This window comes from Crotalus tigris, unplaced genomic scaffold (assembly GCF_016545835.1).
Source record: "Crotalus tigris isolate CLP2741 ecotype Arizona unplaced genomic scaffold, ASM1654583v1 scf7180000023690.123918, whole genome shotgun sequence".
NCBI lineage: Eukaryota > Metazoa > Chordata > Lepidosauria > Squamata > Viperidae > Crotalus > Crotalus tigris.
In genome coordinates, this window is record NW_024100121.1 from 18,303 (window position 1) to 35,373 (window position 17,071).

At 48.8% G+C, this 17,071-nt stretch overlaps 1 protein-coding gene and 1 pseudogene across 1 annotated transcript; one reads left to right on the forward strand and one right to left on the reverse strand.

Annotated features, from left to right (window-relative positions):
- Positions 1-1,336: 1,336 nt before the first annotated feature.
- Positions 1,337-3,897, reverse strand: LOC120297784 (annotated as a pseudogene).
- A 7,128-nt stretch (positions 3,898-11,025) lies between these two features.
- Positions 11,026-13,587, forward strand: LOC120297783 (uncharacterized protein K02A2.6-like; the record flags this gene model as incomplete). Its single annotated transcript, XM_039320800.1, has 3 exons — positions 11,026-11,941; positions 12,002-12,841; positions 13,457-13,587. Coding segments are annotated over 3 exons (1,887 nt in total), but the record flags the coding sequence as incomplete, so codon positions are not given.
- Between the last annotated feature and the right edge of the window lie 3,484 nt (positions 13,588-17,071).

The following is a 17,071-nucleotide window of genomic DNA, read 5'->3' on the forward strand; positions in this document are numbered from 1 at the left end:
CAAGCAGCTGGATGACTTTTATGGTGATTATAGATCCTGTTCGATGAGGACTGTTCTCCATTTAAAGTACTTTTCTGTCTGAAGATAAACCACTGTCAGAATGAACAATGGAAATGTGGAAATCTCCCAGTCATCAATGTTGAGTCCGTGGCAGGAAAACAGACATGAGAAGCAGCTGGAGTTCTCAGTTTCATTTATTCAGCGTTCAGCTTACAGGAAGATGGCTTCAGCCTCGCCCAAACGCCTCGCAGCCTCTTATATAGGCAACTCCCGGGTAAATGGGTTACTTTTCCCGCGCCAGCACCCGCGCATGCGCACGGCGCTGGCGACAGCCTGTCTGGTCCCGGGCAGCTTTGCACCTGCCCGGGACTGCCTGCAAACGCCCGAGCCGTTTGCAAAGGCTCGGGACATAACACCCCTTTCCCCCGGGCTAAAACTACTACCAACATACAACATTTATTTTATATGACATTTTGCTCCCCAGTGCTCCCACTGATTACTGGCTTTTGCCTTGCCAGCAATGTTATGTAATCTTCTAGATACTTAGGAGATTTCTTTGCTCTCTGTGACCTTCTTAGCTCTGGGTTACTGGCATAAGTCCCCTGACTGGAGGGAGGCGTGAGCCTGTTCTCTCTATTGTGCCCTGGTGTCTTCCAAGGACTGTGCCCCGATGCCTGGCCTGCTTGCTTGCCCACCGGGCTCGTCAGGCCAGGGCTTCTGTTACTTTGTGACCTGGTTGACCTACCTAGCTGTAGACCCTCAGGCCCCTTGAAGTGATAGCCGCTGCTGGGCGTCTCTGTAGAACCTCCTAGGTCAGTCCAAGACCTGTCAGGAGGCTGTCCATTCCCTGAACCCCATTCTGTGTTCGGGCTCGTGTGGGTTTCTGTACTTTCCCAAAACTCAGGTGTTCCCTGATTTGTGCTAGGGTTGTTGTAGTCGGGACTTGGTTCCTCGACTAACTCTGTGTATGTTTGACCCCCTGTAGGATTTGGGGTAAGGTCAGGCCAACCTTGGGAATTGTGTGCCAGTTCTCTTGCGGGGAATGATTTGTTGGGATGCCCCCGGGTATCCTCCGTTGCTGGAGTGCTGTGTGATGTGTGTGGAAAGTGAGTATGCCCCCGGGGTGACTCCCTGGCTGGAGTAGGCGTGAGTGCCTGTTGTGTGGGTAAGCTCCATGACTTCCTTTTCGGAGCAATTGCAGAACCTTGGGACGAGCCGTTTGTGGCTCCCTCAGTGGAGATGGGCAGTAGCTCTTGCCCTTCCCTTTGCTCCAAAGGGTCCCCTCCCCCCCTGGAAAAGACCCAGGAGTCTCAGCAGAAAAGTCTCGCCTAGAGCGAAGTTGGTCGATGTGCCGACGCAGGACACGACCGTTGTCCAGGGCAACCTCGTAGGAGAGAGGACCTGTGATCCTGGACACAGAAGCGGGGACCCATGTATGACCAGGCCCGTAATTGCGAGCCCAAACCGGGGCACCCACAAGTAGTTGTCTAGGTGCCCTAGGATGTGAGGTAGATGAAGGCAGTCTGTCCGGATGCAACCGGTCAAGTCTAGTAGTAAGTTGGCGCCCCCAACGAAGTTCAGCTGGACTTCTCCCTGTAGAAGTGGACGGTGTGGTGCGATAAGAAAGGAGAAAGTCAGCCAACCTGTGATGCCAGTCCCCGTAGGTGAGTCTCTTCAAGGCGTCCTTTGCGATGCGCACCATGCGTTCAGCCATACCGTTGGTGGACGGGTGAAAAGGCGCAGACGTGGCATGACGAATCAGGTTTGCCTGTAAGAAAGCTTGGAATTCGGAGGAGGTGAATTGAGGGCCGTTGTCGGACACAATGACATCTGGCAGCCCGTGTGCAGCAAAAATCCCCTCAGTACCTGAATAGTCTTTGCAGTGGTGGTGGATGAGACAGGTACAACCTCAAGCCATTTTGAATGGCTGTCAACAAGGACCAAGAAGAACTGGCCCTGAAAGGGCCCAGCGTAGTCAATGTGCACCCTAGACCATGGGGACTGTGTTTCCTCCCATCTATGCACAGGAGCTTGGGGCATCTCTGGGTGAGATCGTTGGCACAGGTGGCATGCGTGTACCTTAGCCTCAATATCTTTATCTAAACCAGGCCACCACAAGTGGCTGCGCGCAAGAGCCTTCATACGAACAATGCCAGGATGACCCTCGTGGAGGGATTCTAAGACCCTAGTCCTCATTGAGGTGGGAATGACAACTCTGTTTCCCCAAAGCAGACAACCCTGAGAAAGGGACAGTCGTTCCTTTTGGACCAGAAACTCTGAAACTCAGGACTAGGGCAGTGCTCAGGCCACCCGGACAGGACCCAGGAGCGGACACGTGAAAGTGTGTGATCTGTACCTGTTTCAGCGGTAACATCCCTGGCACTAAGAGGGAGCTCGGGCAAGGCTTGGATTGATAGAATGTTGACAGCTGGCGCGGGGTCAGCTTCTACTACTGGCAGAGGCAATCTACTGAGGCCATCAGCATGGCCCATTTCTTTCCCAGGCTTGTGGAGTAATGAAAAATCATATGCAGACAAGAAAATAGACCACCTAAGCATTCTAGGGGAAATGATGTGGGGAGTCTGCTTACATGTGGTAAACAGTCCCAGCAGAGGCTTATGGTCAGTGAAGACCGTGAAATGCCTGCCATATAGAAAATCGTGGAATTTTTTAATTCCAGCAACAACAGCCAGAGCCTCCCTGTCTATCTGAGCGTAGTTGCGCTCGGCAGAAGACAGTGTTCTGGAGTAGTATGCAATAGGAACCTGAGTTCCATCAGACCTGAGGTGACTCAGGACAGCTCCAACCCCGTAGGGGGACGCATCACAAGCGATGCACACAGGGAGAGACTCGTTGAAATGTGCAAGAACACTGTTAGAAGTGAGCAAGGCCTTGACTTCTTTAAAGCAAGCCTCATGTGCTTGTGACCACAGCCACACAGCATGTTTGTCTAGTAGCCTGTGAAGAGGCTCAGCTACACTAGCCTTATGTGGAAGAAAAGAATTGTAGAAATTCAGGAGGCCTAAGAAGGCCTGAAGTTCGGCCTTGGACTTTGGCCTGGGTGCTTCTAAAATAGCAGTTAGTTTGGATTCAGCAGGATGAATCCCAGCAGCATCAATTTTGAATCCCAGAAATTCAGTAGAAGGCACCCCAATCTGGCATTTGTCTTTTCTGAGCTTGAGGCCTGATTTCCTGAATCTTAACAGGACAGCCCTAAGCCTTTCAGCTAGAATGTGTGTGGAGTCTCCTGCAATCAAGACATCGTCAAAGTAGGGGCAGACCCCTGGTATACCTCGTAGTGTGTTTTCCATAACGCTTTGGAAAATCCCAGGAGCGACATTCACTCCAAACTGTAGCCTTTTTACTTTAAAGGCACCCCTGTGGGTCACAATGGTCTGAGCTATGGCAGCATCATCATCAACAGGCAGCTGTTGATATGCTTGAGCTAGGTCAAGCTTTGCAAAAACACGCCCCCCCTTGAGAGAGGCCAGGAATGTGACTGACCACAGGAACAGGATAGGCATGTTGCTGCAATGCCTTATTGAGTGTGCATTTGTAATCAGCACAAATGCGAATGTCCCCATTTGCCTTTAGAGGCGTGACAATGGGGGTCTCCCACGGGCTGGAATCAACAGGTTCTAGGATTCCCTGTTGGATTAGTTTGTCTAGTTCAGTGTCAATCTTACTTTTTAAAGCAAAAGGGACCCTTCTTGCTTTAATCCTAATGGGAGTGACAGTGGGGTCTAGCTTTAAGGACACAGGTGGTCCTTTGAATGTGCCCAGCTGGGGGCTGAAAACATCTGCAAATTCTTTGCAGACTTCCTGTAGGTCGAGTGTTTGTAAGCTGTTGAGTCCTGTGACGTGTATCCCCAGGGCCTCAAACCAATCGAGTCCTATGAGACTCGTTCGTTCACCCCCTACTACTAATAAGTCTAGTGGACCTTCAAAACTCTTGTATTGCACGTTAAGGGTGGCCTCCCCCTTAACACACACTCTTGAGTTCTGAAAATCTGTTAATACAATATCAGAAGGCCTTAACTTGGCCTTAGACCCACTTCTGGAACAAATCTTCCTAAATGTATGCAATGAAATGATGGACAGGGCAGACCCTGTGTCTAGTTCCATAGATAATGGAACCCCTTGTAGCTTCACGTTGAGTGACAGCTTTTTCTTCATGGGCTTGTGTGTGCCTGTTCTACAGATGCTTCTTCGCGAAGCGCAAAAACCTACCCTATTCTGGCTGGGGAATCTGGTACCCTTCAGGCGTTCTTCTTGGGGTTGTGCCTTTCGTCGGCCCAGCACACAGCTGCAATGTGCCCTTGTTTACCGCATGCCCGGCAGGTAGCGGAGCGGAACTTGCAGTCGGTTCTCCTGTGGCGACCTCCACAGCCGATGCACTTGAGTGGAGCCGAAGAGCTTCCCTTCTGGTTCTCTTCCCCCGCGGGGTGTAGACGGTCGACTTCCTCGTCCGGATCCTCCTCGGAGTTTCGTCGGACGTCTTCCTGGTGCACGGACGCACCCTCTGCACTGTTTCTGATCGGCCGCATGTTTTTGACGGCGCCGCCTGCTGCTTCTTCTGCGGTGACTTCCCTTAAGGCGTCTTGGAAGGATAATTCTTCCTTTGCGAAAAGTCTCTGTTGTAGCTCGCGATGCCTTAACCCGCACACGAATCGGTCCCTCAGTCGTTCCTCGAGGTCCTTGAACTCGCAGGGCTTGGCGGCCTTCCGTAACGCGGCGATGTATTCCTTGGCTGACTCACCGGACCGTTGATCTCTTTGTTCGAAGGTGTGGCGCCATGAGATAACGGACACCCTGGGGTTGAAGTGCTCCTTCAGCAGCTTCTTCAGGTCTGCGTAGCTTACAGACTCTACTGGGACAGGTGCTGCAAGGTTTTCTGCGATTTCGAAGGCGTCTTGGCCGCAAACGCAAAGCAGGGTGGCCGCCTTCAAGCTATCTTCCCTCACTTGGTTTGCCTTGAAGTAGTTCTCCATTCTGGATACGTAGGACTCCCACCGCTCTGGATGTGAGACGTCGAATTCCGAAAGCCTTCCGATTTTCGCCATCTTCGGATCTTCAGGAGACGGGTCTATCAGCCAGCCTACCCCCGAATGCGCACCGGATTGGCGGGCAGCTGCCGAGTCGACGCCGTTCCTCTTTCGCCGCTCAGGACTCCTTGGGTAAGCTTACACTTCTTCCTTTCCAGGTAGTGCAAGGCATCCCACCTTCGTCGCCAGTGTTGAGTCCGTGGCGGGAAAACAGACACGAGAAGCAGCTGGAGTTCTCAGTTTCATTTATTCAGCGTTCAGCTTACAGGAAGATGGCTTCAGCCTCGCCCAAACGCCTCGCAGCCTCTTATATAGGCAACTCCCGGGTAAATGGGTTACTTTTCCCGCGCCAGCACCCGCGCATGCGCACGGCGCTGGCGACAGCCTGTCTGGTCCCGGGCAGCTTTGCACCTGCCCGGGACTGCCTGCAAACGCCCGAGCCGTTTGCAAAGGCTCGGGACATAACAATCAACATTTTGGTAATTTGGACTGAGAGCCAAAACAAAGTCTTCTCTACTTTGAGAGGATATTGTATTTTTATTTAAATGATAGCAATTCATTGAAACTATGAGTCAACATATGTGACTTAGTACTTGTCCTGTGCAAAACTTCCATGGAAAGCTTTGATTCAGTGATGCTTCAATCAAATCATCCCATCAAAGTTAATTTATGAACCAAAGCCTTAACTGCCTCAAAGCAGTGAATGGACTCAGATGGCTTTGAAGCATTTTGTAGCCTTTGGAAGTGCTTCACTGATTTGGTGGCTTTTCATAGAGCTGCTGTACACAATATATAGTGCTGCAATTTCACGTCCATTTATGGAAAAAAACTGAGCTTTTCAACACCAATATGATCACCTATTAGATGAGTTTCACCATCTCATTAAATCTGTATCTGTCAGAACTGTTGTTGTTTTCAAGGTTACCATTGTTTTCAACATCCACTTTCTCAGTTTTCACCTCTTGCAGTGAAGACACCAGTCTAGAAAGCAAAAGATAGTGAGTTCAAGTGCCTTAGCCATGAAAGCAGCTGGGTGACCTTGGGCCAGTTACTCTCTCTCAGGCCAACCCAGATCATAAGGTTGTTGTTGAGGGGGAAATTGGAAGAGGAAGCTATGTCGTATATGTTCACTGCCTTGAGTTATTTGTAAAAGTAATAATGGTGGGAAATAAATAAACAAACAAAGAGTTAAGACAAGTTTGTGTATATCTTGTGTTAATGCAATGTCAGTTTTTTGCCCAAGCCATGAGCATCCATTGAAATAGGGAGCAAGGGTTTGGGAAGTGACAAAATGGGCATCACAACATATTTCTCTCCTTTAGTGAGGTTGATATTATTATTAGGCAATACATGATAATCCCCATTACTCAGCAATATATAAAAATCCTCCAGTCCTCACTTGCCATCTACAACCCTTCCATCTTTTTTCCACATATAGGATGCATTCTTTCCCAGCCTTAGTTCAGATACCCCCTTTCCCCCACCCACCCTCCTGGGTTAACACAATCTCATGTGTAGCATCTTTCACAGCTACTTTAATCTCTTTAATACTCAATGTAGAAAATCAGAGTATTGAAAGTTCCTGAATACTGTTAATAGAGTTTATGAATAACATTCATTTTTCAGGGACTTACTTTGCCAGTGTTAGACAGAACTTAGTTCCCTCCTCCTGCTGCTTTCTAACAACAAGTACTGGCTTTCACTCACTAAAATTTAGGCAGCTTCTCAGGAAAACTTGTGTTGCTTCCTGACAGCCTTAGAATGCGGCGGGTACCAGATGGACCATATGCCATTGTTAAAAGGCTATGCAGGCAATCTTTGCCATTAATATTAAACAAAAGTCAGGATTATGAATGTGCATGTGCGTGTGTCCATAAATAGGCTCACATGCTGATTAAGCCTTTTCTCTGATAATCTGGCTTTTGTACCATGTGAAAATATAGACTGCATCCAAGTATGTTGGGCATCACAGATGTTACAGAGAAATGATATGTGAAAACACTGTACTTCTTGAAAAGCTTAAAAGAAACTTTATTTCTCCTTCTCCCCATTCCTCATCCACCCAACCCCAGTCGCTATTATTCCCCCCCCCCCCCCCGCCAGTTAAAATGAACTGTCAGAGCCTGGATAAAGATACAAACAGGATTGCGTACCTTACTAAGGCGGCAGAGACTGGTAGACTTTGATCTAATTCTGTTCGCTGCTTTATGATGCATGGAGCTGTCAGATAAAGAAGTGTTAAAAAAAATATTCTCCTAAGCTGTCAGCCCTGACAAGCCCTGTGATGAATTACAGAGAAAACAAAAGGGTTATCACCTTAACCACAAACAATTATATCTGTTTTTTTTCATAAGGGTGCCTGAATAAATGTGTAGTTCCCAGGATGCAAGTACTTGGGAAGCCTGTAGAAAAACAGACCCTGTGACACATGTTGAGTTAGAATTTAGAAAGTATATCTTAACTACTCTGATGCTAATATGATGCTGATGAGATACAGTCCTGCTCATTTATTTCAAGAAGAAGAATCCTATAGTTTTAACAGATATGATTTTTTCATGGAGAGAATATTTCCTTGGAAAAAATGCTTCCATGTTTAACTTATCCCATTTTATCAAAACTTATTAATATTAAAAGAAAAAAGGAAACTTAGTTAAAAAGAGACAATGTTTCAAAGAATGTTAATATTATATTGCATGTGAAAAATGAAAATAATTCCATCCATTATCCATCTGTCTGTCCATCCATCTGTCTATCCATCCATCCATCCATCCATCCATCACTATTACTTTTGCTATTAAATTAATTCAAGAAAGCAGAATGGAGATTTAAAATAGGATAGGATAGGATAGGATAGGATAGGATAGGATAGGATAGGATAGGATAGGATAGGATAGGATAGAGCTGAAAGGGACCTTGGAGGTCTTCTAGTCCAGCCCCCTATACCATCTCAGTCAGATAATTGTCCAGTCTCTTTTTAAAAACTTCCAGTGATGGAGGGCCTACAATTTCTGGGGGTAAGCTGTTCCATTGGTTTATTGTCCTCACTGTCAGGACGTTTCTCCTTAATTCCAGGTTGCATCTCTCCTTGATCCAACCATTATTTCTTGTCCTTTCTTTTGGTACTCTGGTGAATAACCTGTCCCCCTCTGCCTGTGGCAGCCCCTCAGATACTGGAACACTGTTTGCATGCTCTTTTTCCCTTCTGAAAAAAATATCTAAGCAGCTTAAAATGATTTAGTTTTTGCTTTCTAAAGGGCATAAAGAAAACTATCATTACACCAAAGAAATTCAAACAGGAATAGGATAACTCGATATGTTGGGAAACAGTTTATTTTTTTTTTCTAGATTAGGATTAAACTGCAACAGCAAACATTCCTCTTGTATTTAACAGAGATAGTTTCCTTTTAATTTGCTCATTATCTTTTTAGGAGTGTTAAATCAACATGCTTGTCTAACTTCCATTCCTCTACATGTTCACAGGTGTCTTAGGTAAGGGAAGGCACTAGGGATATATACTGCTCAAAAAAATAAAGGGAACACAAATGTATAGAATCCTATACATTTGTGTTCCCTTTATTTTTGTGAGCAGTATAGTTTAAGCTATATCTTGCATCCTGTTTATCAGTGATCTTTGTAATACAATATTGTATTATTTACAACTACATGCTTTTCCTCTAACATCTGGATTCTGTTAATTCCTTTGATTAAAATATAGATGTCAACAGCAAGAGCTCCATTTTCATGCATGTAATAATCAGCTTCCCATAAATTAATGGTTGAACTGTTATTCCTAGAATGCTGTTTATTACTTTAAGTCATACAATTGCAGGAAAATGGTTTTAACATCTCTGTGCTGTTATACTAATGTTTGAGAGTCTATTGTCCAATGTGGTTGGATCTGAATATCATCAAAGAATTTTATTAAATGTAGAAAGCTTAAGGCTTTTATAGTGATACTGTCTGAGCTCATTGTTATGTCAATCATTTGTAGTTTTAGAAATTTTGACATCCATCTCTTTCTATAGTACTACTGTGTTTCCCCCAAAATAAGATCCAGTCTTATAATTTTTTTTTGCCTCCATTAGGTCTTATTTTCAGGGGATGTCATATTTTTTTCTCAACACCAGTCTCACCTCATGGTGGTGGCACCAACAGCCCTGTCCAGCAGGAGCCTGAGATGCCATCAGCCCTCTTCTTCAATGGCTGCTTGCAGCAGGAGGCCACATGGCACATTGCACAGGTTCTGCCACCACGAGGCAAGGCAGGGAGAAGTGGGTGGAGCTGCCCCACACACCCCCAGCCACTTACTTTAGAACCTCCCACACTCCGCCACCTTCCTAGTTTCTTAGATATCCAGGGATAAACTGTTATGTCCCGAGCCTTGCAAACGGCTCGGGCGTTTGCAGGCAGTCCCGGGCAGGTGCAAAGCTGCCCGGGACCAGACAGGCTGTCGCCAGCGCCGTGCGCATGCGCGGGTGCTGGCGCGGGAAAAGTAACCCATTTACCCGGGAGTTGCCTATATAAGAGGCTGCGAGGCGTTTGGGCGAGGCTGAAGCCATCTTCCTGTAAGCTGAACGCTGAATAAATGAAACTGAGAACTCCAGCTGCTTCTCGTGTCTGTTTTCCCGCCACGGATTCAACACTGGCGACGAGGATGGGATGCCTTGCACTACCTGGAAAGGAAGAAGTGTAAGCTTACCCAAGGAGTCCTGAGCGGCGAAAGAGGAACGGCGTCGACTCGGCAGCTGCCCGCCAATCCGGTGCGCATTCGGGGGTAGGCTGGCTGATAGACCCGTCTCCTGAAGATCCGAAGATGGCGAAAATCGGAAGGCTTTCGGAATTCGACGTCTCACATCCAGAGCGGTGGGAGTCCTACGTATCCAGAATGGAGAACTACTTCAAGGCAAACCAAGTGAGGGAAGATAGCTTGAAGGCGGCCACCCTGCTTTGCGTTTGCGGCCAAGACGCCTTCGAAATCGCAGAAAACCTTGCAGCACCTGTCCCAGTAGAGTCTGTAAGCTACGCAGACCTGAAGAAGCTGCTGAAGGAGCACTTCAACCCCAAGGTGTCCGTTATCTCATGGCGCCACACCTTCGAACAGAGGGATCAACGGTCCGGTGAGTCAGCCAAGGAATACATCGCCGCGTTACGGAAGGCCGCCAAGCCCTGCGAGTTCAAGGACCTCGAGGAACGACTGAGGGACCGATTCGTGTGCGGGTTAAGGCATCGAGAGCTACAAAAGAGACTTTTCGCAAAGGAAGAATTATCCTTCCAAGACGCCTTAAGGGAAGTCACCGCAGAAGAAGCAGCAGGCGGCGCCGTCAAAAATATGCGGCCGATCAGAAACAGTGCAGAGGGTGCGTCCGTGCACCAGGAAGACGTCCGACGAAACTCCGAGGAGGATCCGGATGAGGAAGTCGACCGTCTACACCCCGCGAGGGAAGAGAACCAGAAGGGAAGCTCTTCGGCTCCGCTCAAGTGCATCGGCTGTGGAGGTCGCCACAGGAGAACCGACTGCAAGTTCCGCTCCGCTACCTGCCGGGCATGCGGTAAACAAGGGCACATTGCAGCTGTGTGCCTGGGCCGACGAAAGGCACAACCCCAAGAAGAACGCCTGAAGGGTACCAGATTCCCCAGCCAGAATAGGGTAGGTTTTTGCGCTTCGCGAAGAAGCATCTGTAGAACAGGCACACACAAGCCCATGAAGAAAAAGCTGTCACTCAACGTGAAGCTACAAGGGGTTCCATTATCTATGGAACTAGACACAGGGTCTGCCCTGTCCATCATTTCATTGCATACATTTAGGAAGATTTGTTCCAGAAGTGGGTCTAAGGCCAAGTTAAGGCCTTCTGATATTGTATTAACAGATTTTCAGAACTCAAGAGTGTGTGTTAAGGGGGAGGCCACCCTTAACGTGCAATACAAGAGTTTTGAAGGTCCACTAGACTTATTAGTAGTAGGGGGTGAACGAACGAGTCTCATAGGACTCGATTGGTTTGAGGCCCTGGGGATACACGTCACAGGACTCAATAGCTTACAAACACTCGACCTACAGGAAGTCTGCAAAGAATTTGCAGATGTTTTCAGCCCCCAGCTGGGCACATTCAAAGGACCACCTGTGTCCTTAAAGCTAGACCCCACTGTCACTCCCATTAGGATTAAAGCAAGAAGGGTCCCTTTTGCTTTAAAAAGTAAGATTGACACTGAACTAGACAAACTAATCCAACAGGGAATCCTAGAACCTGTTGATTCCAGCCCGTGGGAGACCCCCATTGTCACGCCTCTAAAGGCAAATGGGGACATTCGCATTTGTGCTGATTACAAATGCACACTCAATAAGGCATTGCAGCAACATGCCTATCCTGTTCCTGTGGTCAGTCACATCCTGGCCTCTCTCAAGGGGGGGCGTGTTTTTGCAAAGCTTGACCTAGCTCAAGCATATCAACAGCTGCCTGTTGATGATGATGCTGCCATAGCTCAGACCATTGTGACCCACAGGGGTGCCTTTAAAGTAAAAAGGCTACAGTTTGGAGTGAATGTCGCTCCTGGGATTTTCCAAAGCGTTATGGAAAACACACTACGAGGTATACCAGGGGTCTGCCCCTACTTTGACGATGTCTTGATTGCAGGAGACTCCACACACATTCTAGCTGAAAGGCTTAGGGCTGTCCTGTTAAGATTCAGGAAATCAGGCCTCAAGCTCAGAAAAGACAAATGCCAGATTGGGGTGCCTTCTACTGAATTTCTGGGATTCAAAATTGATGCTGCTGGGATTCATCCTGCTGAATCCAAACTAACTGCTATTTTAGAAGCACCCAGGCCAAAGTCTAAGGCCGAACTTCAGGCCTTCCTAGGCCTCCTGAATTTCTACAATTCTTTTCTTCCACATAAAGCTAGTGTAGCTGAGCCTCTTCACAGGCTACTAGACAAACATGCTGTGTGGCTGTGGTCACAAGCACATGAGGCTTGCTTTAAAGAAGTCAAGGCCTTGCTCACTTCTAACAGTGTTCTTGCACATTTCAACGAGTCTCTCCCTGTGTGCATCGCTTGTGATGCGTCCCCCTACGGGGTTGGAGCTGTCCTGAGTCACCTCAGGTCTGATGGAACTCAGGTTCCTATTGCATACTACTCCAGAACACTGTCTTCTGCCGAGCGCAACTACGCTCAGATAGACAGGGAGGCTCTGGCTGTTGTTGCTGGAATTAAAAAATTCCACGATTTTCTATATGGCAGGCATTTCACGGTCTTCACTGACCATAAGCCTCTGCTGGGACTGTTTACCACATGTAAGCAGACTCCCCACATCATTTCCCCTAGAATGCTTAGGTGGTCTATTTTCTTGTCTGCATATGATTTTTCATTACTCCACAAGCCTGGGAAAGAAATGGGCCATGCTGATGGCCTCAGTAGATTGCCTCTGCCAGTAGTAGAAGCTGACCCCGCGCCAGCTGTCAACATTCTATCAATCCAAGCCTTGCCCGAGCTCCCTCTTAGTGCCAGGGATGTTACCGCTGAAACAGGTACAGATCACACACTTTCACGTGTCCGCTCCTGGGTCCTGTCCGGGTGGCCTGAGCACTGCCCTAGTCCTGAGTTTCAGAGTTTCTGGTCCAAAAGAAACGAACTGTCCCTTTCTCAGGGTTGTCTGCTTTGGGGAAACAGAGTTGTCATTCCCACCTCAATGAGGACTAGGGTCTTAGAATCCCTCCACGAGGGTCATCCTGGCATTGTTCGTATGAAGGCTCTTGCACGCAGCCACTTGTGGTGGCCTGCTTTAGATAAAGATATTGAGGCTAAGGTACACGCATGCCACCTGTGCCAACGATCTCGCCCAGAGATGCCCCAAGCTCCTGTGCATAGATGGGAGGAAACACAGTCCCCATGGTCTAGGGTGCACATTGACTACGCTGGGCCCTTTCAGGGCCAGTTCTTCTTGGTCCTTGTTGACAGCCATTCAAAATGGCTTGAGGTTGTGCCTGTCTCATCCACCACCACTGCAAAGACTATTCAGGTACTGAGGGGGATTTTTGCTGCACACGGGCTGCCAGATGTCATTGTGTCCGACAACGGCCCTCAATTCACCTCCTCCGAATTCCAAGCTTTCTTACAGGCAAACCTGATTCGTCATGCCACGTCTGCGCCTTTTCACCCGTCCACCAACGGTATGGCTGAACGCATGGTGCGCATCGCAAAGGACGCCTTGAAGAGACTCACCTACGGGGACTGGCATCACAGGTTGGCTGACTTTCTCCTTTCTTATCGCACCACACCGTCCACTTCTACAGGGAGAAGTCCAGCTGAACTTCGTTGGGGGCGCCAACTTACTACTAGACTTGACCGGTTGCATCCGGACAGACTGCCTTCATCTACCTCACATCCTAGGGCACCTAGACAACTACTTGTGGGTGCCCCGGTTTGGGCTCGCAATTACGGGCCTGGTCATACATGGGTCCCCGCTTCTGTGTCCAGGATCACAGGTCCTCTCTCCTACGAGGTTGCCCTGGACAACGGTCGTGTCCTGCGTCGGCACATCGACCAACTTCGCTCTAGGCGAGACTTTTCTGCTGAGACTCCTGGGTCTTTTCCAGGGGGGGAGGGGGACCCTTTGGAGCAAAGGGAAGGGCAAGAGCTACTGCCCATCTCCACTGAGGGAGCCACAAACGGCTCGTCCCAAGGTTCTGCAATTGCTCCGAAAAGAAAAAGAGCTTATCCACACAACAGGCACTCACGCCTACTCCAGCCAGGGAGTCACCCCGGGGGCATACTCACTTTCCACACACATCACACAGCACTCCAGCAACGGAGGATACCCGGGGGCATCCCAACAAATCATTCCCCGCAAGAGAGCTGGCACACAATTCCCAAGGTTGGCCTGACCTTACCCCAAATCCTACAGGGGGTCAAACATACACAGAGCTAGTCGAGGAACCAAGTCCCGACTACAACAACCCTAGCACAAATCAGGGAACACCTGAGTTTTGGGAAAGTACAGAAACCCACACGAGCCCGAACACAGAATGGGGTTCAGGGAATGGACAGCCTCCTGACAGGTCTTGGACTGACCTAGGAGGTTCTACAGAGACGCCCAGCAGCGGCTATCACTTCAAGGGGCCTGAGGGTCTACAGCTAGGTAGGTCAACCAGGTCACAAAGTAACAGAAGCCCTGGCCTGACGAGCCCGGTGGGCAAGCAAGCAGGCCAGGCATCGGGGCACAGTCCTTGGAAGACACCAGGGCACAATAGAGAGAACAGGCTCACGCCTCCCTCCAGTCAGGGGACTTATGCCAGTAACCCAGAGCTAAGAAGGTCACAGAGAGCAAAGAAATCTCCTAAGTACCTAGAAGATTACATAACATTGCTGGCAAGGCAAAAGCCAGTAATCAGTGGGAGCACTGGGGAGCAAAATGTCATATAAAATAAATGTTGTATGTTGGTAGTAGTTTTAGCCCGGGGGAAAGGGGTGTTATGTCCCGAGCCTTTGCAAACGGCTCGGGCGTTTGCAGGCAGTCCCGGGCAGGTGCAAAGCTGCCCGGGACCAGACAGGCTGTCGCCAGCGCCGTGCGCATGCGCGGGTGCTGGCGCGGGAAAAAGTAACCCATTTACCCGGGAGTTGCCTATATAAGAGGCTGCGAGGCGTTTGGGCGAGGCTGAAGCCATCTTCCTGTAAGCTGAACGCTGAATAAATGAAACTGAGAACTCCAGCTGCTTCTCGTGTCTGTTTTCCCGCCACGGACTCAACATAAACAGTACAGAGGTACAGCAGCAGATAGGGCAAAGTTGGTTCACCAGACTTATTAAAAAAAACAAAGGCGGGCAGTGATTCCCTTTCTTCCATGCGGGAACTTGCAGAGTAATGGCTCAGGTTTTGTTGGCAGGCCAAGTGCAGCACTCCAGCCCTTTGTATACAAATCAAACCCACAGGCAGCCTCCTGAAGCAGCCCCTGCTTCTTCTCACTTACAGCCAGCTAGATTTTCTTCTGTCCTTCCTTCACCCGGGCCAGCAGGAGTTGCTGCATGTGCTAGAGAGAGCGGTGTCTCAGGCCAGGCTGTTCCTTGGCAGACGGGCCCCTTAACCATTTACCCTGCCTCCTGTCACCCCCTTAACACACCCACATCTGCCCTGTAAATCAGTTTCAAAGTCAACCTACAAATGTTGGGCTGTGCAGGGACTGTTCACTCCTAAGCTAACATCTTCCATGCCCTGTTGATCTTGATATCTTGGGAGGCTATCTCTCCCCCTCCCCATTCTGCATTCGCCCTACCTGCCTGTCAGTTATGTTTCACTATGATGAGGCTACCTCCCTTCATGGGCAAGTGGGGCCCCTTCCAGTGCCTCATCTTTCTTCTCAACACCAGCATCATCCCCAATGTCTATAAATTGTCTTCTTGGCTGCCACTCCCTTTAGCTGCCTGCTAAAGCCAATCTGAGCAAAGTGTGTCTCCAGGTGCATCCTCTTGGAGAAGCACAGTAGGCAACAGGTGTGGAGCCAGTGCAGCCACTATTGCCTCAAGGCCCTGCTTAGCTTCTCCACCAGGAACCTGGAGCCCAGCCATGATGTCAATCTTAGCCATTGTCACCAAGGTAAGCAGGTGCATGCTGATTTTTTGGTTGGGGGAGGGGAGAGGAAGGAGGCCAACAGTGTGGTGGCCTCCCAAGAGATCAAGGCATGGGAGATGTTAGTTTAGGAGCAAAACTCAGATTCAGTCCCCACACAGCCTGAAATTTGTAGGGTGACTTTGAAGCTGCTTCACAGGGCAGCTGTGGGTGTGTTAAGGGAGTGACAGGCAGGCAGGGCAAATAGTAAACAGGCCCAGCTGCCAAGTAACACCCATAGCCTGAGACGCTGCTCTCTCTAGCACATGCAGCAACTCATGCTGGCCCGGGTGAAGGAAGGACGGAAGAAAACCCAGTGGCCACTGGCTGTAAGTAGGAAGATGGAGGGCCACTTCAGGAGTCTGCAGGTGTGGTTTGTATACAAAGGGCTGGAGCACCACACTTGGCCTGCTGACATAACCCAAGCCGTGGCTCTGTGAGTTCCCATGCAGAAGAAAGGGAATCACCACCCACCTTTTTTAAAATAAATCTGGTGAACTAGCTTTGCTCCATCTTCCCCTGTGCCTCTGTACTGTTTAGCCCTGGATTTCTAAGAGGTGAGGCAGATGGCAGGGTGTTGGAGGCCTGGCTGTGGGAGTCTGGAGGTAAGCGGGTGTGGGGCGCATTGGGCCGCTCCACCCCTATGCCACCTGCCTTGCCCCACCTCATGCAACCAGACAGTGGGATGGAGTAGGCAGGGTCTTAACTAAGGGTATTTTGGGGGGGGGAGTAGGGCTTATATTATGCATGCATAAAAATCAAGCTAGGATTTATTTTCAGGGAAACATGGTACATCTATTATTAAACTGTTTTAAAAGAAGTAATCATGAATTTGATTTAACATTTTGAAGTATTTCAGCCAAATCATCAAAGAATATATCACTAAGTAACTTAGAAATAAGGAGAAATTTTCTGACAGAACAATTAATCAGTGGAATGACTTGCCTTCAGAAGTTGTTGGTGCTCCAACACTGGAGGTTTTTAAGAAGAGATTGGACAACCATTTGTCTGAAATGATGTTATGACCCAAGTGATCAAGGCAAGGCAAGCCTCCAGAGAGTTCTTTATTTCTCTTAACAAATGTTCCTGCCAATGGCTCTCCAACAATCAGACTCCCAAACACAGCCCCAATAGTACAAAGAAGGCCCACAGAGTAGGACCACACTCACAAGGCAAGGTCCAGGGTTCCAAGTCCAATCCACCAGGCAAAGTCCAGGCACAAAACAAGTGCAGTCCTCAGGACAAGAAACAGGTCCCAGAAAAGAAGTAGTTTCAAAGCTCCAGTGAAGCAAAGGCCAAACATAGGCTACCAGAGAAGGGCAAGGCCCAAAACAAAATGCGAAGAGCAAGCAAGGGAAGGCAAACAGGCACAAGTAAAAGTTGGGGGAGTGTAACCCAAAGGAAACAATTGTTCCTGGCAAAGACTAACTCCC